General features: G+C 36.8%; 1 protein-coding gene across 9 annotated transcripts in view; it reads left to right on the top strand.

The window, feature by feature from the left end:
• Nucleotides 1-27095, top strand: part of LOC144978782 (very long chain fatty acid elongase 4-like) — a 45635-nt gene that overhangs the window by 13335 nt on the left and 5205 nt on the right. For 4 of the 9 annotated variants that reach the window (XM_078925268.1, XM_078925269.1, XM_078925270.1 and 1 more), the window contains exons 2-7: nt 2220-2337; nt 15761-15948; nt 16776-16856; nt 17389-17560; nt 19149-19276; nt 25490-25651. In XM_078925268.1, the coding sequence (XP_078781394.1) occupies nt 2271-2337; nt 15761-15948; nt 16776-16856; nt 17389-17560; nt 19149-19276; nt 25490-25651 (798 nt within the window). In that variant the 5' untranslated portion in view covers nt 2220-2270. Of the gene's footprint in view, nt 1-109; nt 375-2219; nt 2338-15760; nt 15949-16775; nt 16857-17388; nt 17561-19148; nt 19277-24835; nt 25007-25489; nt 25652-27095 lie in introns of those variants that run through there. The other 5 variants (XM_078925266.1, XM_078925265.1, XM_078925267.1 and 2 more) reach the window with 3 other exon arrangements.

Below are 27095 nucleotides of genomic sequence, written 5' to 3'. Positions count from 1 at the left end.
AATTTATTTTATTGATATTCATCTTCTATAATGACACTATAATCATGTTTTTTTTTTCTGCGGGAGAAAGCGTTGACCTTTAATATTATATATTTTGGCGATTTTCAGCAGTTGCAGTTGGTCCTTTTAAAGATATCTTTGCAGTTCCCATCTGTAATTCAGTGATACTTTTAGATTTTTTTTAGAGCGTGTTGTATTATCTTGAGGTTGTATCGTTTTGGACTTATTAATATTTAAAATAATTATTTTCCCTCCTTTTGATTTATTTTTTATTTATTTGTTTCACTTATTTTGTTATTTTATAATTGAGCTTGTTTAGAGGTGAACGCTTTGGGAATTGGTATCTATCAGACTTATCAGTGATATTAAAAATGGTAAGTTTATTTTTTGGATAGGAGAAATAGTATACTCAATAATGAAGTTAACGTGCGGCGCTTATTTAATACTGTTTATTTATTTTTTATATTATTTTTTTTATTGGTAGGATTTTGTTGGGGTTGTTTTTTGTTGGGTTTTTTTTTTTGGAAAAGGGGGGGGGGGGGTTGTTTACTTTGTTTTGTTTGTTTTGCTTTGTTTTGTTTTTTTGTTTGTATGTTTGCTTGCTTTTTTTGTTGGTTTTTTTTCTGTTTTTCCTTCTTTTCTTTCTTTTTTTTTTTTTGGGTTGTTGTTGTCTTTTTTCACTTGTGTGGATTTAGACTGCTTGAGTTAGAAACAAATATAAAGTTTCAGATGCTACTATAGTGACTCATTTAGAAACTGAATCATTCATTTATGTGCGAAAGTAAGTAAATATTAAAATAAATAGATTTGTTGATGTTACAAAATCGTGGGCGTAAGGAATTATGCATTTTTTCTTCTTTTTCCGTGTGCTTTCTGATAGAAGTGTGTTCAATATCTTTATACTGTCTGCTCCCCACTTTTTCATATATTAAATTATAAAGTTAAACAATGCGAGTCAGTTTGTTCCATGTAATCGTGTTATATTGTAGCATGGTTGTCAATTGGAGAGCGGCTATGTGTTGTCTTGTGATATGCAATGACACTCGCTTCCGGATCGGAAGGCCCTGGGTTCGAGCCGCGCTCGGCGCAAAGTTGAGTCCTTGGAAAAGGCTCTTTAGTCACATTCTCTCATCGTACTCGGGTGTAAAATAAGTACATGGTCGTTAACAACGTTGTCTGTGTCGGGGGGGGGGGGGGGGGGGGGGGGGGGGGGGGGGGGAAATATTGTAAGATCGCCTACCAAGCGTCATGTCTCGTTCTATATGTTATGTTGGTCAGGTATCGAAGAGCACGTTTAGTGGATATTGCGCTATATAAAAGAGACGAGAGAGGGAGTACGTGGGGAGGAAAGTATTGGATATACAATTAGCGGGAAAGGGGACGCCCAAAGGCTAGATGGTTGGATAGGGTAAAGGCAAAGGGCGATATGAAAGAACTGGGTCTGGAGGAAGATGCATGGAAATATAGCATTCGTTATGGCAACCCTGCATAACGCGGGATAAGCTGGATGAAGAAGAAGCTCCATATAAAAGCTCAAGATTGGATAAAATATCGATTATGCATTGTTCATATTCCATATTATATTATACCTCACATAGCGCGACTACGTGGTCTAGTGGTATGACACTCGCTTTCGGATCGAAAGATCCTGGGTTCGAGCCTCGCTCGGCGCATAGTTGAGACCTTGGAAAAGGCTCTTTTCTCACATTTTCTCACTCGGGTGTAAAATGAGTACCTGGCCGTTAATGGCGTTATCTCTGTCCGAAAAAAAATTGTAATATCGCTTAACAGGCGTCATGTCCCGTCCTACATGTTAAATGTTGCTGTTGACCAGGGACCCCTTGTAAAGCGCTTTGAGCACGTTTAGTGGATATTGCGCTATATAAAAACTCAAGCTCAAGATTGGATAAAATATCGATTATGTATTGCTTATATCACATTAAAAAAAAGCATATCTAGTTTAGTTAACATTGTCGATTTTAGCTAACATTCTCAATTACAGTTACCGTTGTCAATTTTAGTCAACATTGTCAATTTTAGTTACCATTGTCAATTTTAGTCAACATTGTCAATTTTAGTTAACATTGCCAATTTTAGTTACCATTGTCAATTTTAGTTACCATTGTCAATTTTAGTCAACATTGTCAATTTTAGTCAACATTGTCAATTTTAGTCAACATTGTCAATTTTAGTTAACATTGTCAATTTCAACTTTTCAGAACCCCTCTCATCACAGTCCCCCGTCTACCTCACCAAACACATCCGCCAGCATGGAGATCTTACTCGACAAATACCACCAGTTCAAAACCTTCTACGACTGGACATACACGATTGCAGGTCAGTAGGTAGCCTAACCTTAATTTGTGGACCCACCACCGTGTTGATAATGGTTTTATTGGTGGTGGAATGGACTTGTCGAAGAAAATTAGGGTTTCAAGTCTAAACAAAGGTTGTCAATTTTCTGGATATTTACGATTAAAGAACATCTGTAGTGTTTCGTTCATCCTGTTTGTTGATAAAGGGGAAACCCGAAACGTCCATTTTTATATATCTTTGTAATTAAATTGAAGCTTACATGTTTTATTGGTGGAATGAACTTGTCAAAGAAAATTAGCTTTTAAGTCTAAACAAAGGTTGCCAATTTTCTGGATATTTACGATTAAAGAACATCTGTAGTGTTTCATTCATTCATCCTGTATTTATTTAATCGTATATTTACGGAATTTAGTATGTTATAAACCATCAGTATATTTTCCCATCACCTGCTAAACGGAAAGAAAAAAAAGTATGTACAAAAAGTCTTTATTGGAGTTCAGCATTCAGATAGGGGTCGGTGTGTTTGTGTAAAAGTTTTTAGTGCGGCTATGTGGTCTTGTGGTATGACACTCGGTTTCAGATCGGAAGGTCCTGGGTTCAAGCCTCGCTCTCGGCATATAGTTGAGTCCTTGGAAAAGGCTCTGTACTCACATTCTCTCACCGTACTCGGATGTAAAATGAGTACCTGGCCGTTAACAGCGGTGTCTTTGTCCGAAAAATTGTAATATCGCCTAACAGGCGGCATGTCCCGTCCTACATGTTAAATGTTGCTGTTGATCAGGGACCCCTTGTAAAGCGCTTTGAGCACATTTAGTGGATATTGCGCTATACAAAGCTCAATTATTTTTAAAAAATTATTTTTAAAAGTTCAGTAAATTTTTGTTACCTGAACTGGCAACTCTGTCTAAAGTCAAAATGATTTTAAAAATAAAAAAATAAAGAAATCCGAGGCTTTTGACGTTTAAGAAATGAAATTTAACTTTTCTTACACGTTACTCATTGCCGGATTGACACATCCGGTTTTTAAATTTAATTGAGCCTTATATAGCGCAATATCCACTAAATGTGCTCAAAGCGCTTTAAAGGGGTCTCTGGTCAACAGCAACAATTAACATGTAGGACATGACGCCTGTTAGGCGATATTACACTTTTTCGGACAAAAACAACGCTGCTAACGGCCAAGTACTCATTTTACACCTGAGTATGGTGTCCGGGGTCCCTCAACTGAGAGGGTTAAGAATAGCCCAACGCCAAGCCAGCGTGTCGTAAAAGGCGACTAATGGTGTGTGATTCCCCCATCTTTGAGTCACCTGGTCCTCCAGGTTGGGGGTTGGCAAAGGGTTAACACCCTTTCCGTTAAACTCAAACCGTTACAGAAACACAGACAGACAAACCAAATCCTTTTTTTAGCTTGGGCGACCGAAGAGTTTCTGGAATTACAGAATTTATGAAGGACAACAGACAAAGCCGAAAGGACTCTGCTGACCCGATGACGTCTTCGCCAAACAAGCAGCTTCGAATTGCGTCGTGGAACGTTCACACCATGTATGAAGCAGGAAAAAGCTCTCAAGTTGTGACTGAGATGAGAAAATACAGGCTGCATATACTTGGAGTAAGCGAAACCCACTGGATACAATCCGGACAGAAACACCTCAAGTCTGGGGAGAAGATTTTATATTCAGGGAGAGGGGACGGGATTCATACACAGGGAGTAGGAATAATTCTAAGCAAGTTTGCCCAGAAGTCACTGAGAGGATGGGAACAATGCGGAGAAAGGATCATCATGGCGTCCTTTACAACACGGAGTAAGAAGATCAGCATGAACATTGTACAGATCTATGCCCCAACAAATGATGCAACAGATGAGGACAAAGATACATTTTATGGTCTGCTACAACAAGTCATTGACAAGTTGCCAAGGAAAGACATCAACATATTGATGGGAGATGCTAATGCAAAAGTGGGACAGGATAACGTAGGCTATGAAGGTATCATGGGACGTCATGGCATGGGAGAAATGAATGATAATGGTGAGAGATTTGCAAATTTCTGTGCATTCAACAGTTTGGTGATTGGAGGATCAGTGTTCCCCCATAAGAGGATCCACAAAGCAACTTGGGTCTCACCAGATGGTATGACAGAGAATCAGATTGATCATTTTTGTATCTCTCGTAGATTCAGACGTTCATTGGAAGATGTGACAGTACGGAGAGGGGCAGATGTTGGATCAGACCACCACCTGCTATTGGCAAAGCTTAAGCTCCGACTCAGAAAACACGGGGCCAGATCACATACAAGAAGAAAATTCGAGGTGAATGCACTTGATGGGGAAAAGAATGAGGAATTCAAACTACAGTTGAGTAATAGATTCCAACCTCTTACTGAGCTCGAGGAGGACATAGATGTAGAGTCACATTGGGCAAAGATCAAGGAAGTCTACATAACAACTTGCCACGAGGTATTGGGGGTAAAGAAATCGGAACATAAAGAATGGATAAGTCCAACCACCTTGGACCTTATTGAAAAGAGGAGAACAAGGAAGGAACAAGTGAATGCAAGCCGAACAAGGGCTTCAAGACTGGATGCACAAGAGCAGTATCGAGCCATAGCTAAGGAAGTCAAAAGATCTGTGAAGAAAGACAAGGAAGCATTCATGAACAGACTTGCAGAGAAAGCAGAAGCAGCAGCGACTGGAGGACACATGAGGATCCTTTATCAAACTACCAAGACACTTGCTGGAAAATATGGGAAACCAGAGGTACCAGTCAAAGACAAAGATGGGAAAACTATTTTTGGAAAAGAGGCTCAATCTGAACGATGGAGGGAACATTTCAACTGCCTTCTGAACAGACCACCACCAGACAACCAGCCAGAAATTTTGCCTGCAAGGAATGAGCTACCAATTAGCTGTGATCCACCATCGATAGCAGAGATTGTGGGTGCCATTAACAAGATGAAAAGGGGGAAAGCTGCTGGACCAGACCAGATTCCACCGGAGGCTCTAAAAGTTGATGCGGAAATAAATGCTGAGGCCCTGCACCCACTATTTGAGAGAATCTGGAATGACGGGATATTCCCAAAGGATTGGAAGGAAGGACATCTTATCAAGCTTCCAAAGAAAGGGGACCTCAGTAATTGTAATAATTACCGAGGCATCACTCTTCTTTCTATCCCAGGAAAGGTTTTCAACCGTATTATTTTAGAGAGAATTAAGAATGCAACAGATGCTAAACTGCGGGACGAACAGGCAGGTTTTCGGAAAAACCGTTCAACCACCGACCAGATTGCCTCTCTGCGAGTCATAGTGGAACAGTCTATAGAATGGAACTCTCCTCTTATTGTCAACTTTCTGGATTACGAGAAGGCTTTCGACAGTATTGACAGAGCAACATTGTGGAAAATTCTGGCACATTATGGACTCCCTGAAAAGATAGTAAACCTCATTAAGGAAATGTATGAAGGATCAAGTTGCAGGGTTATACATGAAGATCAGCTTACTGACAGCTTTGAAATTAAGACTGGTGTCAAGCAGGGATGCTTGCTCTCTCCATTCCTGTTCATCCTTGCCATTGATTGGCTAATGAAGGAAACCTCCAAAGGGAGAAGAAATGGGATACAGTGGACCCCCTGGACACAGTTGGATGATCTGGATTTTGCAGATGATCTGGCTCTTTTGTCCCACACCCAGGACCAGATGCAAGCAAAAACCACAATTATAAACAGCCTCTCGGAATCAATTGGTCTAAGAATTCACCCTGCAAAGTCAAAGGTCTTGAGGATAGGTACGCGCCAAAGGGAGCAGATCAAAGTAAAAGATCAGGAACTCGAAGATATAGACACTTTCTGCTATCTCGGAAGTATAATTGACAAGGATGGAGGCACGGAAGCAGAGGTGAAAGCACGAATAGGAAAGGCACAGGCTGCATTCACATCTTTGAACAGAGTTTGGAGAACTAAAGATATCTCCCTTCAACTAAAGCTAAGACTTTTCAACTCAAACGTGAAGTCTGTCCTACTGTATGGATGTGAAACTTGGAACGCATCACAGGCATGTATAAGGAGGGTACAGATTTTCGTAAACAGGTGCATGCGTAAGCTACTCAGAATAAAATGGATGGATAGAATAAAAAATGAAGAAGTATGGAAAAGAACACAGCAGAAACCAGTGGGAGAGGATATAGGAAGAAGACGATGGAGGTGGATTGGACACACGCTTAGAAAGAATGACTCAACTATAACAAAGAAAGTATTGGACTGGAACCCTCAGGGCAGAAGATCAAGGGGAAGGCCACGAGGAACATGGAGAAGAATTAAAGAAGCTGATATACAGAGAAGTGGTAAGACCTGGAATGAGATAAAAAAGTTGGCTCAGGATAGAGAAGGATGGAAACTGTTTGTCTGTGGCCTATACCATGACCCAGGGTGAATAAAGCAATGATGATGATGATGGTGAGAGAATGTGAGTAAAGAGCCTTTTCCAAAGACTCAACTATGCGCCGAGCACGAGGCTCGAACTCAGGACCTTCCGATCCGAAAACGAGTGTCATACCACTAGACCACATAGCCGGTTACATAATTTAGGTTGTTGAATCGAATGTGGGGAAACTAGATACACCACTTATTTGTTGGCAATGAAATCAAAAACAAGACAATGACACGAACCGCATACCGCCTATCTAATTTTAGAATATGTCATTTTTCGGAAACCTCACTCACCTGATCCTGTATTTTTTAATATTTTTTTTTTCGACTGGAATTCCAAAATGAAATTGATAAGGCGCAAGCAGCCCTGATCACCGAAATAAAATTTAATCATATAACTCAGAATGATATTTATACTTTATGACTAACCAATACAATACTCATTGGGGAAACATCCACTCACCTAAGACCATGTATTTTAACTGGTCCTGAATTCTGCAACACTGATCGCCGAAACAAAAAAAGAACTGATCGCCGAAACAAAAAGAGAAGTGAGTTACCTAGTCTAGTGCAAACAAATGATACTTATTTGATAATTACCCATTGTATTGCCTTTTCCTGAGGGAGAAAAAAAAAAAAGACATGTTAAAAATTTTGGCCAGATATGTCATCCTTCAAATATCGATCGATTAAAATGACTCTCATCTTGTCCAAAACTCTCAAACCTGAGACTTAAAAGGAGTCTTCAAGGAAGTCTGAATCTGGAACTATGAGAGGTTTTTATTCGATCGATGTTTGAAAATTGAGTTTCTGGCCAAAAATTTTAAAATGTCTTCTTTTTTTTTTCTTTTTTTTTTTTTTTTTTTACAGATTACGGTATAAATGGACTGCTAAAAATAAGTGAGCGCATGTAATGTAATCTGTATCCATGACTGGGATTAACGATTGACCTTGCATTGCTCCTGGTTGCTTTTTTTTTTTTAGTCACGTTGTTGTTTCCGATTAGGTATTTCCCACAGCCAACTTCACGACATGCCTGTTACCTGAGACAATCGATCGGCCTCACAGATCCTGAGCACCCACTCACAATTTTAACACAGGCTGTCTAAATAAATGATAAACACGGTGTCGTCAATGGGAAGCAGAAGTTGTGACGTCACACCTTCCTCACTTCCGGTTAAAAAAATAATTGGAAGTGTGTAACCAATCCTCCGGAGGACTAACAATAAAACGGTTACATTAAATCATAACTATTTTACTAGCAAGATGTAGTTGTGATTACGGGGCGTAAAAGAGCGAGAGAGATGGGTGATCGTTACTGACAACCAGCGTTTATTTAGGCTATAAAATAAGATGGCATCACTTAAACTAAAACCAGAAGATCAGTTGCATAAGTTACCTATGCATTCAGTCCTACGATGGACTGGTTTCAGGATATTTTGACATCACACTATGGTACCCTATCGGGGCAAAGCAATGCATGGCATTACTGTGTCAAGATATTGTGATAATAATATTGTGCTCATAATACAAATTGTCCTTTTAATTGATAGAATGAAGTTGACGTTACTCAGGGCTTTGTTAAGGTTTATATTTTTTTTTTTTTTTTTTGCCATCCGCGTTTATGAGTAATTCTCACTAAACGGTATTAACCAGACTATAAACGTTTGAGGTTACACATAATTTTTGTGTTGGTCCGTTATACTTCCGGATGGCAATGTTGTGAGCTTTTTTAATTTTCTAGCTAGTGTAAAGCTATGAGTTTACCAAGGCTACGGTTGTGCTCGGGATAATCTGTGGGGCTGATTGTTTTTGGGGTAACAGGCATGTACTCATGTTGGCTTTGGCCTTACCTCATTCCGCCCAACGGATTAAAAAACGTTTAACGTTCCCCCATCCCATTGCCTTTGTATGTATTTTGATTGTAATTATTATACCTATATTTATTTTTTATGCGCTGCCAACCAGAACTAATGGGGCAATGACGCAATCTCTTACTATTTATATAGGGGGCGCGTGTCGGTTTATTTTGTTTATTGTGATGTTTTTGATGTTTTTTTTTGTTTGTTTTTTGTTTTTTTTGTTTGTTTGTTTTTTTTTGTTTTTTTTTTTTTTGGGGGGGGGGGGGGGGGGGGGGAGGGGGGGTTCGTTTGATGATTGTAGTGCGGCTGAGCGATTTTTGTTATGTGTGACATTCGACTTGTGACCTGAAGGTCATGGGTTAAAGTCCTGCCTTGCCTATAGGATTCAATAGTCGTAACGTCACTTCCTTCCTAATGACGCATGGTAACTAAGTAACACTGACTCTAAACTATCGGAACAATGGCGGACGCCCTTATGAGATATTTCTCTGACGAGCATAAAAGTGTATCCAGAGGAGAAAAACATTATAAATCTGATCTTGTTGTGATTTTTCTACATTCTGATCACAAGACATATGAAAGGTTCTTGCCAGCTTGAAGAATAAAAAGTAATGATTTTCTTTGTTTAGAACCAAGATGGCCGCCGTTGCCGGGCGGCGTGACATCAGACTACTGAATCCAATTGACAACCCAAAGTTGGGGTTGTTTTACTCATGCATTCTCAAAAACACTCGGGTGTAAAATGAGAATCTGGTCGGTTACAGCGTTGTTTGTTTGTTTTTGTTTTGTTTTTTATTGTAGCAGAAAAAAAGGATAGTGCCTTACGCGGGCGTCTTGTCTCGTCCAACGTGTTAAGCGTTGCTGTAGGCTTGGGACGCTTGTAAAGAGCATTGAGCACGTTTAGTTAATAATGGTCTTATGTTTAAGCTCAATGTGGTTGTTGTTGTTTGTGGTGGTGGTGGTTGTGGTGGTGGTGGTGGTAATGGTTTTGGTGTGGTTTGAGCACATTTAGTGAATATTGGTCATAATATATTAGTTCACGTTGGTTGCTGTTGTTGTTTTTGTTGTTGTTGTTGTTGTTGTTGTTGGTAGTTGTGATGGTGCAGATGGTGGAACTTATAGTTGTGGTGGTGCCGATGGTGATGGTAATGGATGTGATGGTGCAGGTGGTGGTGGTAATGGTTGTGATGGTGTAGATGGTGGTGGTAATGGTTGTGATGTTGTAGATGGTGGTGGTAATGGTTGTGATGTTGTAGGTGGTGGTGGTAATGGTTGTGATGGTGTAGATGGTGGTGGTAATGGTTGTGATGTTGTAGGTGGTGGTGGTAATGGTTGTGATGGTGTAGATGGTGGTGGTAATGGTTGTGATGTTGTAGGTGGTGGTGGTAATGGTATTGTGTGTGATGTGTGATGGGTATGGTGTGAAGTGGTGTGTGTAATGGTTGTGATGGTTAGTAGGTGGTGTGAGGTAATGGATTGTGATGTGTGTTAGGATGGTGGTGGTAATGGTTGTGATGTTGGTGATGGTGGTGGTGGTAATGGTTTTGTGATTGTTGTTAGGTGGTTTTGAGTGGGTTTGGTTTGTGTTGTGTGTGTGTATGGTTGTGATGTTGTAGGTGGTGGTGGTATATGGTTGTGATTGTAGTGGTGGTGGTAAGGTTGTGTGTTGTAGGTGGTGGTGTAATGGTTGTGATGTTGTAGGTGGTGGTGGTAATGGTTGTGATGTTGTAGGTGGAGGTGGTAATGGTTGTGATGTTGTAGGTGGTGGTGGTAATAGTTGTGATGTTGTAGGTGGTGGTGGTAATGGTTGTGATGTTGTAGGTGGTGGTGGTAATGGTTGTGATGTTGTAGATGGTGGTGGTAATGGTTGTGTGTTGTTAGGTGGTGGTGGTAATGTTGTGTGGTGTAGATGGTGGTGGTATGGTGTGATGTTGTAGGCGTGGTGGTAATGGTTGTGATGTTGTAGGTGGTGGTGGTAATGGTTGTGATGTTGTAGGTGGTGGTGGTAATGGTTGTGATGTTGTAGGTGGTGGTGGTAATGGTTGTGATGTTGTAGGTGGTGGTGGTAATGGTTGTGATGTTGTAGGTGGTAATGGATGTGTGGTGTAGATGGTGGTGGCAATGCTTATGATGGTGCTGATGGTGGTTATGTTGGTGATGGTGTAGTGATGACGATAGTGAAATGATGGTGATGAGGTAGTGATATTGTGATGGTGGTGGTGGTGCAGATGGTTGTAATAATGGCTTTGGTGGTGCAGATGGTGGTGGTGATGGTTGTGGTGGTGTAGTAATGATAACGATAATGAAATGATGGTGATGAAGTAGTGATATTGTTGTGTTGATGGTGGTGGTGATAATGATGGGCTGGTGGTGGTTGTGATGAGTATACAAAATATTGTTATGATTGTAATGAGATAGTGGAGGCGATGGCATGGGGGGGGGGGGGGGGGCTGTTATCGATCGGTCCCCCATAAATCGTGAGTACTTATTATAATTGTTACTGGAATTTGGACTGCAATAGAAGGAACGAAGCTTAATTAATTAACCTAGGGATGTTGACCTTTAAAAAAAAAGAATAAATAAATAAATATATACGTTTTTTTAAACACGATAAAACAAATATATAAATAAATATAAAAGTTTGAAAAAAAATAATTAAAAAATAAACAATTAATGAATATATACATTAAAAAAAACTTTCTTTTTTAAAATTGATTTTATATGATTTAATAAAAAAAAAAGAGAAAAAAAAAAAAGAAGGAACGAAGATGATGCCACTCAGCTCTTTGTTATTATTTTTAGACAGCTCGTTAGTGATAAATAAAAGCTAGAGGTGCCTAAACGAGCCAATAAAATGGAGATAAAAAATAAAGTGAGTAGATGTGACTCATATATAAGGGAACAACACAAAATAATAGTGATAAATAAGTTCTCAGTTACTTATATCAATATGACTAAAAGTTAAAGATCACATACAGTGTTGTGTGTTGTTGGTATGTTAGATTTGGCTGGCGGGTGTTGTGAATATTTCACCTAAACGCATAGCATGAATACTGTACAACATATTTGCATTTGGTTTTCCCCAGTCGTCTTTTCCCTTTGTTTTGAGGTATTTTATTTTTCAATTCCTCTCTAGGTTTTTTTGTTTTTTTTGTTATTTTTTCTTTCTGTTTTGGTATGATTTTGCGTGTGTGTGAGCGCGCGCGGGGGGGGGGGGGGGGGGGGGGGGGGGGGATTGTTTAGCTTCTCTTTGTTTTATTTGAGATTTTTTTTTTGGGGGGGGGGGGGGGGAGTGTTGTTTCTTTGTTTGGGATTTTTAAATTCTGTGGGTTTTTTTTATTTAAAGAAATGTCCACAAAACGTTTACTTCATAATAGGAGACTGCCCATTGAATAAAATGTATATACTATATATATACTATAACCGTTAAAGGTTGACACGCAGTTTTGTGTGTTGGTGTATTCAATTTGGTTGGCAGATGTTGCGAGTATTTTACCTAAACGCATAGCATATAAACATATGAACTAAAAAAAAAGGCGTTTAGCCAAAATGAAAAGAAATTATAAGGCATTTTGATTTTGTCGTTGTAGGGCATAACACGCTTGATCTATCAAGTTTAACAGTGTCGCTATAATTTATTATTATAATTTACTCCCGCGCTGGCAGATGTTGTTAGTATTTTACCTAAACGCATAGCATGTGAACAGATGAAATAAGAAAGCGTTTAGCCAAAATGAAAATTTTGAAAAGGCGTTTTGTTGGTGTAGGGCATAACACGCTTGATCTATCAAATTTTACAGTGTAGCTTTTTATTATTATTTACTCCCGCGCTGACACGTGTTGTGAGAATTATACCTAAACGCATAGCATGTAAACATATGAAGTAAAAAAAAGCGTTTAGCCAAAAGGAAAACAAAAAAGAAAAGGCGGCATGTCGGTGTATGTACTACCTACGGCATAACACGCTTGATCTATCAAGTTTAACAGTGTAGCTATAATTTATTATTATTTACTCCCGCGCTGACATTTTCAGGCTGTCCTCGGGGTGAGCGTGAGAGAGGAGTGGCTTGAAACTACGTACATATTATAATAATGTATATCGTTTTAAAGATATTGGATTTAAGCGCAGTTGACTGACTCCGCCGCTTCTTTTTAATGACACGCCCCCCCCCCCCCCACGCACACACGCACAGACACAACTTACTCACATACACTTCCCCCCCCCCCCCCCCCCCCCCCCCCCCCCCCCCCCCCACACATGCACACTTACACAAACAACTTACTCATACACACTGCAACCCCCCCCCCCCCTCCCTCCCGGCCATATACACACACTCACACCACACGAAAGCGGGCTTTTAAAGAATGTTGTAACTCAAACAACAGCTGAATTTTGATGAGAAAGAAATTATGGTGGGATAGATGGAGGTCTATATTGGCGGATGGATGGATGGATAAATAGATAGGCATATAGATAGATAGATAGATAGATAGATAGATAGATAGATAGATAGATAGATAGATAGATAGATAGATAGAAGATAGATAGATAGATAGTAGATAGATAAGTAGATAAAATAGATAGATAGATGATAGATAGATAGATAGATATGATAGATAGATAGATAGATAGATGATAGATAGATAGATAGATAGATAGATAGATAGATAGATAGATAGATAGATAGATAGATAGATAGATAGATAGATAGATAGATAGATAGATAGATAGATAGATAGATAGATAGATAGATAGATAGATAGATAGATAGATAGATAGATAGATAGATAGATAGATAGATAGATAGATAGATAGATAGATAGATAGATAGATAGATAGATAGATAGATAGATAGATAGATAGATAGATAGAAGATAGATAGATAGATAGATAGATTAGATGATGGGATGAGAGAAAGATGAAAACGGATGAATCGAAAGAGAGGAGATAGATAAATAAATAGAGAGACAGATTGGGGGGAAGAGAGAGAGAGAGAGAGAGAGAGATGAGAGAGATGAGAGAGAGAGGAGAGAGAGAGAGAAGATGAGAGAGAGAGAGGAGAGAGAGAGAGAGAGAGAGAGAGAGAGAGGAGAGAGAGAGGAGAGAGAGAGAGGAGAGATGAGAAATTGAGAGAGGATCAATTGGAGAGAAAGAGTATAAGAAATAGCTAGAGATCGTGGATGTGAGAGAGAGGAGGATGAGAAGAGCAAGAGAGAGAGATAGATTTTGAGAGAAAGAGAGAGAGAGAGAGAGAGAGAGAGAGAGAGAGAGAGAGAGAGAGAGAGCATGAGGAAATTGAGACTTCATGCTCGCTCATCACCTTTGGAACAAAGCATTTTATTAACATAATTTAATTCTTTAAATCTCGTGTATTTGCTGAAGAAGGGTTTGGGGCCTCAATACACATGCCTTTATTTTTGACAGTTGCTTATCGTCATCGTCCAACTCTTTCCAACTGTAACGATTACCTTCCATCTTTATTTCGATTCTATGTGGTCTAGTTGTATGACACTCGCTTTCGGATCGCAAGGTCCTGGGTTCGAGTCTCGCTAAGCTTAGTGGCGCATAGTTGAGTCCTTGGAAGAAGCTCTTTACTCACATTCTCTCACCGTACTCAGGTTTAATATGAGTACCTGGCCGGTTAACAGCGCTGTCTCTGTAGGAGAAAAATTGTAATATTATTATCGCCTAACAGGTGTCGTCCTCGTGTCTCGTTCTACATGTTACGTGTTGGTGTTGGTAACAGTGCTTTGAGCACAGTTCGTGGATATTGCGCTAAATAAAATCTCGTTTTTTTTTTTTTTTTTGGGGGGGGGGGGGGGGGGGGGGGGGTTGGGGGGGGGGGGGGGGTATTTATTTTTTTAAAAATATTCCTAAATACACAATGACATCAATAATAATAAAAAATAAGAATAATGATGATGATAATAATAATAATAACAATAATAATAATAACAATAATAATAATAATAATAATAATAATAATAATAATAATAATAATAATGAAATTTATTTCTAAGGCGCCCAACTCCCTTTCAAATAAGAGCTCAAGACGCATTATACTATGTTGAATATCAATAATATAGTATTGAAGCAATGATAGATAAAACAAGCACACTCACAAAATGAGAAGGGGGAGGGGGGGGGGGGGGTTAAATCTACCGAGCAAACGACACTGACCAAAAAAACTAAAATCAAAACAAAAAAAAAACCAAAAAAAATGCCAACTCCAACTTCCAATCTCGCATAATGCTATATTGAATATCAATAACATAGTATTGAAACAATGATAGATAAAGCAAGCACAGTCACAAAATGAGAGGGACGGGGGGGGGGGGGGGGGGGGGGGCGGGCGTGAATCTGCCGACAAAGCGACGCCTGTTCGACGCTGGCCAAAAAAAAGCAACAACAAAAAAATCCCAACCCAACTCCCTTTCAAATAAGAACTCTAGACGCTTAACACTTAGTGAATTTCAATATATATAGTATTGAAACAATGATTGATAAAACAAGCATAATCATAAAGTGAGAGGGGGGGGGGGGTCAAAGCGCCTGTTCGACGCTGACAAAAAAAAAAAAAAAACAAAACTAAAAAAAAAACCCAACCCCCAACTCCCTTTCAAATAGGAGCTCTTGACGCATGATGCTAATATTGAATTTCAATATAATATAGCATTGAATGAAACAATGATAGATAGGGGGGGGGGGGGGGGGGGGGGGGAAGGAGGTGAATCTGCCGACCAAACGACGCCTGTTCGACAATAAATAAAAACACACGATAAGTGACCGTAAAATATCGATCCCCAATAACGTTCGTTTTTTTTATTTTTTTATTTATGACTGTGATTCTTATGAATATTCAATCGCATTGCTTTGATTGGCGCATATTTTTTTTTCTGCAGGTGACGATTATTATTATTATTATTATTATTATTATTATTATTATTATTATTATTATTATTATTATTATTATTATTATTATTATTATTATTATTTTTTTTTTTTTAATTTATTATTTATTTATTTATTTATTTATTTATTTATTTATTTATTTATTTATTGTATATTCATTTATTCATAGTTTTTCTTGATCTATTTATTTATTTATCTATTTATTTATTTATTTATTTATCCTTCTCGTAATTTTCTACATTTCCAGATCCCAGAGTGGAGGATTGGTTCTTAATGTCCGGGTTTTCCTCCACCCTGATGATCGTGGCCTTATACCTAGCGGCCGTGTATGTAGGACCCCGATACATGGCCAACAGGGAACCCTACAAACTCAAACATGCCATAGTCATTTACAACTTTGCCTGTGTCGTACTTAATTTCCATATATGTAAAGAGGTAAGATGGCCCACTCGTATACTCTCTCTCTCTCTCTCTCTCTCTCTCTCTCTCTCTCTCTCTCTCTCTCTCTCTCGTCTCATACTATATATTAAGCGTTGCTGTTTCCCTTTTACTTGGGGCCTCTTTGAAGCGTTTTGAACACATTGAGTGAATTTGTATTGTGTAAAAGTTCCTCCACCCTGATGATCGTGGCCTTATACCTAGCGGCCGTGTATGTAGGACCCCGATACATGGCCAACAGGGAGCCCTACAAACTCAAACATGCCATAGTCATTTACAACTTTGCCTGTGTCGTACTTAATTTCCATATATGTAAAGAGGTAAGAAGGTTCACTTATATTCTCTCTCTCTCTCTCTCTCTCTCTCTCTCTCTCTCTCTCTCTCTCTCTCTCTCTCTCTCTCTCAATCATGAAATAGATGTTTATTGTTGACCAATAGCGTCCTATCCAAAGGATGGCAAGCAACAGAAACATCCATTTAGGGTTATAGAAACCGGGATAAACTTCAATTCGACTCTGAAGTTTGTTTTGTTTTGGTCATAAATAATTGTTTTACCATTGACAGGATTATTGCATTCCTGAAAGTGTGTGTATGTTTAGTGGGTTTTTTTTTTTTTTTTAATATACTGCATGTGCGTGCGTGTGCGTTCAATTGTCTTTGTTCTTTCTTTTCTACCAAGATTGTTTCAATCACATTTTTTTTCCTCAAGAAGTTCCCCTCCCCTATCCCCATGCATATAACAATTTACAACCCCCCCCCCCCCCCTCTTCCCCTTCTTCCCATTTTCTAATAATTTTTTCCCCCATCTTTCTTTCTTCCTCTAGTTGTTTTATTGCTCAATAATGGCAGGGTACAGTTATTCCTGTCAGCCAGTCAAGTACAGCTATGATCATTATGAGCTTAGGGTGAGTGAAAACAGTGGTCTTCTTTGTCATCAATTGTTGTATCATCCGCCATTTCTCATTGTCGTCATCACCACCACCACCACCACCACCACCACCATCATCATCTTCATCATCATCATCATCATCATCATCATCATCATTATCACAACCAACATCATCATCATTGTTGTATCATCGGCCTTTCTCATCACCACCACCACCACCATCACTACCACCATCATCATCTTCATCATCCTAATCACCATCGTCATCATCATAATCACCATCGTCATCATCATCATCATCATCACCATCACCACCACCACTACCAACATCATCATCATCATCATCATCATCATCATCATCATCATCATCATCATCATCATCATCATCACCACCACCACTACCAACATTATCATCATCATCGTCATCATTATCATCATGAGTAATTGACCACATGGTACATGTAAACATTGGAATTAAAAAGAAAAAGAAGAATATTAAAAAGGCCAATATTTTCTTAAATCTTTTTATTTCTTTTCCCCTTTTGTAGATAGCCAAAGCCATCTGGTGGTTCTACTTCTCCAAGTGCATTGAGATGGTAGATACCATGTTCTTCATCATGCGTAAGAAAAACAACCAAGTCAGTTTCCTGCATGTGTACCATCACGCCACCATGTTCCCCATTTGGTACATTGGTGTCAAGTGGGTGGCCGGTGGACAATGTGAGTTGGGTTTGGGTTGTTATTGTTGTTGATGTTTTTGTCGTTGTTGTTTGTTGTAACAATCAAGTCAGTTTCCTGCATGTGTACCATCACGCCACCATGATCCCCATATGGTACATTGGTGTCAAGTGGGTGGCCGGTGGACAATGTGAGTTGGGTTTGGGTTGTTATTGTTGTTGATGTTTTTGTCGTTGTTGTTGTCGTTGTTGTTTGTTGTAACAATCAAGTCAGTTTCCTGCATGTGTACCATCACGCCACCATGATCCCCATATGGTACATTGGTGTCAAGTGGGTGGCCGGTGGACAATGTGAGTTGGGTTTGGGTTGTTGTTGTTGTTATTTGTTGTTTTGTTGTTTCCTGCATGTGCAACATCATGCCACCATGATCCCTATCTGGTACATCGGTATCAATTGGGTTGTTGTTGTAGTTTGTTGTTGTTATTGTTATTGTTATTTGTTGTCATTGTTGTTTCCTGCATGCATGTGTACCATCATGCCACTATGTTCCCTATCTGGTACATCTTGTGTGAAGTGGATGGTCGATGGACAGTGTGGATTGGTTTATTGGTTGTTTTGATATTGATGTTTTTCTTTTTCTGCTTGACTGACTCAATTAGACTGAGGATGACAAACCCCCGATTTTGCATATTAAAATATTAAAAAAAATTATAGTACAATTTTTGCCTAATTCTAGCACTAGCACGCTCTGCAATACGACTTGTTGGAGTTGGGTTACCAAATGTATTGGTTACCTCCCATGAGCATTGGATTTCGGCACGCTCAGATTCTAGCATGCTTTTTGGCTTTTCCCAAAAGTATGCTCGCTAGAATCCAGCGAGTATTGTATCTTCCTGATGGTCTGTAGTCCTTCGGAGCCACCAGACCCATGGAGTCGGGGTTTATCCCGGTTTCTATAGCGTGAAATGGACAGTAGCAATTGCTTGCTACCCTTTGGGTAGGATACTAGTCTGTCACAAAGTGCTTCCACCAGATCTAACAGACCTGGCCAACCCAATCACTGCTGGGTGGACACAGGGTTCATGAAAAAATCTCAGCTGCACCCAGGATCGATCTTGATCCCTTTGTTTGTGAAGTAAGTGCTCTACCAACTGAGCTATTGGGACCCCCCTGATAGTCTGTCATGCATCTTTAAACCTTTCAATATTGTTGTCTTTTTGCAATGTTAGTGTTAGTTTTTAGGTGTGGAGAACCAAATGGTACAATCCAGTATTACAATCTATAAGATTTTTAAAAAAATAAGCAACATTTTGTATAGTTAATTGTTTACAAAATTATTTTGATTTAGCTTTTATGTTTGTGTACTATTATTATTTAAGAAATGTGTATTTTGTTTCACTACTTCATTTTGACTACGTGTGTTCATAATGTAATTCATTATATATCTGTAAAGCGCTCTGAGATGTTTGGTTCATGGAAAGCGCTCAACAAGTGTCATTTATTATTATTTTACTTTGTTTTTTGTTTGTTTTTGATTTGTTTTGTTTTTGTGTGTGTGTTTTTTTTATGTTACTTTCTTTTTCTTTTTTTTTTTTTTGGTTAAATTTTATTTTTATATATCTATCTCAAGCATTTTTTGGTGCCATGATCAACTCTTTCATCCACGTCATCATGTATACCTACTATGGAGTGGCAGCCCTTGGGCCAGAATTCCAAAAATATCTCTGGTGGAAGCGATACCTCACCAAGCTACAGCTGGTCAGTGGTTTATCAATATATATTTGCTTTTATTGTTTTTATAATTATTATTATCATTATTATTATTATTATTATTATTATTATTATTATTATTATTATTATTATTATTATTATTATTATTTGTTGTTGTTGTAACAACCAAGTCAGTTGTTGTTTTGACTGGTCCCGATAACAATAATCTCCTCATATTTTAATGACAATATTTCAACTTTAAATCCCTTCATTTTCACACTGATCAGTATAGATTAGATATATGCCAGGAGTTTTTTTTTTTTATCTGCAGTAATTCAGCACATTGTTTTATTTTTTTAGAATGATTGATGATTTGCTTTTTTATTTTTTCATTTATTTTAAGAAAAACGGGAAATGAAATGTCACACATTCGTTTTAACCATATTATGAGTATTATACTTTTTGATTGCAAAAGGCATTTTTATGACATTTTTGTTATAAGTTGCCTATCTACAACATTTTATTCAATGGAATGTAATGTTAAATATCGGATGTTTAGCGTTTAATGTGGTGAAATGAGTAAAAGAGTCTCATCCATGGAAAATATGAGAAACCACTGAGAATTTTGAGGTGAAGGGGGAACAGTATCCGCTCAATGTCTTTTTAAATTGATCTTTCCAAGCCTGAGTGTGGCCATGTGGTCTTTGTTATGATACTTGCTTTTATATCAAAAGTCCTGGGTTCGAGCCTCACTCGTTGCATAATTGAGTCCTTGGAAATAGCTCTTTACTCACATTCTCTCACTGTGCTCAGGTGTAAAATGAGTACCTGGCTCTTAACAGAATCTGAAAAAAGGGACCCTTTGTAAAGCGATTTGAGCACATTTAGTGGGTATTGAATTATATAAAAGCTCTCAAGTTTTTTTGTTTGTTTGTTTTTAGAATTTCCATTTCAAGGCAACTGTCCCATATTTTAGTTCTGGTTTTTTCACTATCTTGTTCTATTACCAAGCTTCAGCCTACACTTTTAAAAAATAGAAATACACGTTTTTGTTGCCAACTATTGCTGTTAATCAATTTTTCAAATGCTTGCTTGCTGTGTTCGTGAATGGTTAATAAAAGCTTTTTTTTTTTTTTTTTAAATTTTTATTTTGCTGTGTTCAAATGCTTAACATTTGTACAAAACTGAAACTCGGATACCATGAGATTGCTTGGACTGAGGGTCGCGTTGAATGCAAGGTGTCATTACTAATGTTTATTACGGGGTTGCCAATTCAGCAGGCAAAAATTTACTGAAATTTTACACAAACACACTGACAGACTCATTTCTGAGCACTGAACTCCAGTAAAAAGACGTTTTGTACATACATTTCTTCCCATTTAGCAGGTGATTGGAGAATATACTGAGATTTTATAACATACTGAATTCCGTAAATATACGGAAAATTGGCAACCCTGTTCTTAGTTGTGGAAGAAAAAAAATAATTAAATGAGAGTTTAAATTTACCTCAATGAATCCGATATCTCATTGAATCCGAGGTCGACTGTATGACTGTGCACCACTGTAATGATTTGTTGTTTGTTTAGAATTATTAACAAGTCTTAGATTTACAGTTTAATCAAAGCTGGTGAAAAATGTTTTATTTTATTTCTAAAAGTAGACCTACATTTTAATTTTAGATTCTTCTCATTAAAAAGAATATACGAATGAATATAACTACAAATGTTATAGATAAGCAAAATTTTTAATCGTCGCACCGGAAAGAGCTAGTGTTAAATTATTTTTAAAATGAAAGGTTTGACTTTATTTTTATTTTACCCTCCTTTTTTATTTCTTATCTCTTTCTTGTTCAATAATCGGTAAAACGATATTCATTTTAAATAAGAAGATCATGAATAAATTTAATAACTGGTATATGTCAGGTGTAGTTTATTGTATGTATCAATTATATATTAATTTTATTTTGTTCCCCCTCAATGTCCCAAAACTGTGTGTCTAACTTTTCAATATTTTGTATTCATGTTTTTGAAATTTAACGTCACCTTTTCCTAACTTTTCCCTCTCCTTTGAATTTTATATTTCAAAAAATATATCATATCATCCTTTTCAGCATGTCCTTTTGTATTTATCCCTTTTTACAGATAGCATAGTTAGTTAGTTGAAATTTTAACATAAATAATGCATCTTTCTTTAACCAGTTAGCTGCCTTACTCTAGGAACACAAATTTAAAAATTTAACCAAAAAAAAACTCATCCTGCAAATGTCGATCAATTTAAACGACTCTCATCTAAGCAAAAAACTTTCAAACCTGGGACCGACAATTTTAAGGTCTTCACAAAGTTGATTATAAATGCTGGCATTTGGACATATAAGGGGAAAATAATAATAAGCAAGATCAGAAATGTCTTTATAGTCAATTTTTAACAACCCAATTATTTATCTATTTTCGATTGGAATTTGCTGAAAGATACTACATGACCAATAATCTCAAGACGGTATTATAAAGCTGATACTTAAAATTGAAATTTAAACTTGATCTATAACTTTTAGTTACAGTAAATGCCTTCATTGACGAGAGTGAATTTTATTATCTCTCACTTTCTAATAGTGAAATTTTTCAAATATTTTAACTGTAAACAAATATATTCCTCCATTTTATTCCGACATAATACTGGAATGATTCAGTGGATCATATGTCAAATTATTTTCACAGTAAATACTATGAAATTAAAAAATTGATAATACATGTAATAATAATAATAATAATAATAATAATAATAATAATAATAATAATAATAATAATAATAATAATAATAATAATATTAATAATAATAATAAAAGAAACAGCATATTTTCATTGTGCTCTTTGTTGAGGCCCCAGAGCACTTCACATCTGTAAACCATGGTGTTACCGTCCAAAAGATGTTTTGAATTAGGACATTTTTGAGATTTTACTCGGAAGATTTTTCACAAGTGACATTGCCTAAGTTTCACTAATCATCTGCTGTCACTATTTTTCTCTCAATCTGAAATGTAACTTTCTTTCAAATAATGTCAATCAAAATAGATAATAGTATTTCACCCAATTAAACCACTAACCAAAAATCAACAATGGGTTCCATCCTTTTATATATTTGTATTTATCAGTTCGATGAAAGATTGATGCATGAATCTTTAGAGTGCTTGACTATTTGAAAGGAGCCTAAACTATTATATTTTTCTCACTTCGTTCTTCACCTACAGTGCTGTTTTAGCAGGCTTCTGCTTCACCGGGGTGACAAAATGTTATTTAAGCCTGGTAAAGCAGAGGGCCTGTCAAAACAGCTCTTTAGGCGAGTGAGTAAAATATAGTAATATTTAACTATTTGAAATTTTTCTTATAATTTTCTATTCCTGCTCCAGTAATTTGAAACTCTCTCTTGTTATCTTCTTTTTCTATTTTTTTCTGCTGTCTACCTTGGAAAAAAGACCATCATAATTGATGATATGCCCACGCCCTCTTCTTTCAATCAATGCCATATAATTGAAAGGAAGGCTGCTCTCTCTATCTCTTAAAACGATTTGCATAGATATAAAAGAAGTTTTAAAAGTGCACAGTTGTATTAAGGTCTCTTTCCATTCACAACGCGCTGCCAATCCTTTGCTTCTCAAATTTATATAAGATCATATTTACGCTAGATATTTGCTGATAAGAGTTTAACTTATAGTTTTGCTTTTTATTTTATTTAGATGTTTTTCCGAAAATTATTGGAAATTTTTTTATTCCTTCAATTTCATTGATTAATTAATTTTTTATATATTTTTTTTTTTGTTTGTTGTTCACTGTAATTCAGTTTCTAATTTTAAAAGTTATATTCGCACAAATGCCTTTTATATTGCAATTATTATACAATCTATATTTTCTTAATATTATTGATACATGGAGAAGCATTTTATTCCTTTTCAGGTTGATGATTTGGGATAAAAAGGATTATGCTTGCAAAGTGATGCTTATATATGGCAAAGAGTAGAATAAGTTCAAAATTTGAGGAGGGAATTTTCTTTTGTTTAAGGCATCCACGTCTCTTTGGATTATTTTCAATAGTCTTCACTCTATATCTCTCTCTTTTTCTCGTTGGAGTTCTCAATTTGACCCATTATTTACACTACATACTCAAACATTTGACTCCTTTTTTTCCCCCTAAATTTCATCAATTATTTTTGTTTTCATTTCGGCCCTCCCTTCTTATTTCCCTTTTTGTGTTTCATTGAAGTTATTCATTCATTAGTTGGCAGTTGTAATCAGCTTGCTATTTTGTGTTGTAATTTGTTGTTTTATGCATGTTCGTGCATTCTTGTGTCTGGCTAAATTCAGTTCTTGGCTTACTTAGAAAGTTTTTGATCTTGTATGTAGAATATATATTCCTATATTTATTGCAACCTTGGAAAAGTTTATGTTGACACATGGATGGCCTGGCTTAGATTTTTCAATATTGTTTTCGAAAAATAGATCAAGATTTTTCTGCGCACCATTCAAATCTTGACAAAAGATTAGTTATTTGCCTGCTAAGAGTACTAACAGGAATGATTCAATAAAATCTCATTAAAAAGAACTGTTTTGTTTTCCTTAACACAGGATTTTCTATTTATTAATATTGTAAGTCATTTTTCTGAGTAGATCTTACTCCAAATTTTCCAACTTTTTCCCCTTTTTTTAAATTTTGTAGTAAACAGCACTCAATATTTAGTCAAATTTCAATAAATTTTCACTTTTCTTGAACCAAAATTTTCCTTTGATTATTCATTGCAGGAAAATCCTTTTGATTAACAGTGCATAATTTCTATGTGTGTATTGCCCTTTTACGGTTAAATGCGTAGTTTGTTTAGTACCACATCTGTTTACTTTCAAAATTTTAAAAATTAAGCATTTAAAATTCCTATCAAATTAAACTTAAACTCTTGATTATTTCCAATCTTATCTAATGAGAGTGCTGTCTACAAGTTTATATTTCTTAACTATACACTTTTTTTCTCTCCAAAAATCTTTCTTTTTTTTTACAAGCAATCTTAGATGTTTTCTCGTATTGAGGTTGGAATCTCTGGTTTAGTTGTGTTGTCCCTTTTTTTTTGTGGTCTGTGTTGTGTGCCTTGCTGAATAACCTATTTTCACCATTAATAATCAATTTCTGTAACAAACATTGACTCTATCACTAAAATTAAGTATAAAAAGATTAACTCACGCCTTTTAACCAAAACGTTTTCAATAAGCTTACCCATTTCTCACATTAAAAAATTGATTTTTTTTTAAGCCTAAAAGAAAATACTCATACTTGCTACTTGCTGTGTGCCCATCTTTTGAAAATATATTGAGTGGCTGAAGTTTGGCGTTTTACTGTCATTTTTTTTTTTTAAATTATTATTATTGTTATGAATGAAACAAAATGGAGCCAGTTTCTTCTCCTTCTTCCAATGTACAAACCAACTCAGACTGAGTATACTAGTAGCTGAGTTTAGAAAATGTGCTATTCTAGGAATGTACCCACCCGAGGATTCATTTGTTGCCCACGATCATCAACCCTTGTGCCCCTCTATCTTTCTCTTCTCCCTCCTCGTGCCCCCCCCAATAGCTTCAATTCTTTGTGGGTATGGTCTATGCTTTCCAACACATTTACGTGGAGTGTGATTACCCAATGTGGATGGCCTATGTGGGGATGGTTTACGGCGTCACCATCATTGCTCTCTTTATCAACTTTTATGTGCAAGCATATATCCGAAAGCCCAGGTCATCAGCCAGGAAGGTAATGTTAAATTAAGTTTTTAATCCTATTTTTTTATTTTTCATATATGTCATTTCAAATGTTTTCGTTTTTTCTCCTCTCCCCATGTCTTTTTTTTTTTTTTTTTTTTTGTCCAATCTTTTTTTCTCCAAAATCCCGCATTCTACTGCTCCGTGGACTAACCGAATAATGTGGAAAATGAAACACTGGCATCATCTCCGACTATCTCGACTGCTCTGGGACTTCTATCATTTTACATTGTAAAATTATTCATCCTGATGCAATGAAATTTCAAACGATTTTTAAAAAACAACATATTGGACAATCTGGTCATCCGCTTGGCTAATTACTGGATTTGATTTGATGCAATGGATTGTTTCTTCATCGTCTCGGACATATCGATGATTCTGATGGGAAATGTTGCAATGGGGCACATCACGTTATTCTTTCTGGACATGATTCTTGTTCCCTCATCAAAAATTCCACACCTGTTTGGCGACTCAGATTCAGTTTGTGGCTGGCATGGTCCACTCAGCACAGTCCCTTCTCGTAGGATGTAATTTCCCAATATGGATGCAACTGGCGCTGATTTGCTATGCTTTCTCCATCCTTCTTTTCTTTCTCAATTTCTACTTTCATGCCTACATCAAGTCCAGGAGGGCTAAGGTAAGATAATTTCACAGCAGTTTATTATTATTTTCAAAATATTTGTCGCAAAATTTCCTGTTCTAACAAAGACATTTTTGGAATTTGATATTCCTGTGATCATGTTGGCTCATAAGTCATAATTTTGTGTCAAGTAACGCATCAAAAGATACCTAAAATTTAAGGTAAACTTTATGTAGCAGCATGCAAAACTTCATACTTTCTCTTGTATTTAGAGGTTAAAGTCAAATGCTACGTTTAAAGTGACTACACTGTTTTGCACCGTTGTTATTGAGATGATTTTAAGTAAATATCAAGCATTTGAAGCATAACAATGACAATTCGTAAAGAAAATCGCTTGTTATCAATGCTATTAATTTGTCATATGCTGAGAAATGATTACACGAGAGAAGCAAACGACTATCACAATGATTGAACACAGTGTTTCCATAATTATCCATTAGTCGGGTTGTGTAAATAGCTCGGCTTATCCATGGACTGAAACAAAATCACCCTGCAGCCCCTTGATATTGTTTTCAATTTAAGTTAACCAAAAGTATTTCCCCAATAGCATTTAATGAATTAAGAAGAGTTGAGGTCAGTGAAATTTGTAATGCCAAGCTGCTGAATGGATCACAAAGAACAGTTCAGACTCTTTCACTTCTACTTCTTATCTTTTTAAAGAAATGCTCTTACTTTTTTAATGAAAATCTTTTTTTTTTTTTTTGAGATGTTGATAAGTAAGAATTAAGTTTCATCATGAAGCTTTGTGGTCTTGTGGTATGACACTCAGCTACTGACCTGTAAGTCCCACGTTTGAGTCCTGCTTCAGGCAGTGCAAAGTTGAGTTCTTTTAATAGGGTGCAAAACTCACATTCTCTCACAGTGCTCAGGTGCAAAATAAGTACCTGACTGGAAACAGCATTGCTTCTATCAGAAATAATTGTGATAGTGCCTAACTACAGGTGCCAAGTCTCGTCCTACATATTTGGTAAAGCTTTTGCCTTGTAAAATTGTGGGTATGGCATTGTTTAAAAAAAAAAAATCATGATTCTTTGTTTGTTTTTTTCTATCATAGATACTGTACATTATTGCAGGAATTTATGTTACTTACTATCGTGCACCAACGGAATAACAATATGTAATATGGACTTAAATTTCCACTTTGTTCCCCCCTCTTTTTGTCTCTGTCTCTCTTTCTCACTCTCACATCCTCTTTCTCTATCTATCCATCTGTTTATTTATTTATCTATCTCCTTAACATTCTTATTCGTAACCTTGCAGCAGTTATTTTCCTCAATGAAAATCTATATCTTGTCAAAAGAAATATATTCCACGAAACTATATATACTTTAATGGATCAAAACTGAAATGGCAAAGTTACCCCATTTGCTGGTCCTGTCTCTCCACTACTCATTTATTAATATTATATTAAATTAATAAATAAATGTGTGGCTATGTGGTC

The sequence above is a fragment of the Berghia stephanieae genome, chromosome 8 (assembly GCF_034508935.2).
Source record: "Berghia stephanieae isolate SIO BIC M18660-M18661 chromosome 8, UCSD_Bste_1.3, whole genome shotgun sequence".
Lineage (NCBI taxonomy): Eukaryota > Metazoa > Mollusca > Gastropoda > Nudibranchia > Aeolidiidae > Berghia > Berghia stephanieae.
Note: the sequence above shows the minus strand (reverse complement) of the source record. Positions and strands in the feature narration are given on the sequence as shown.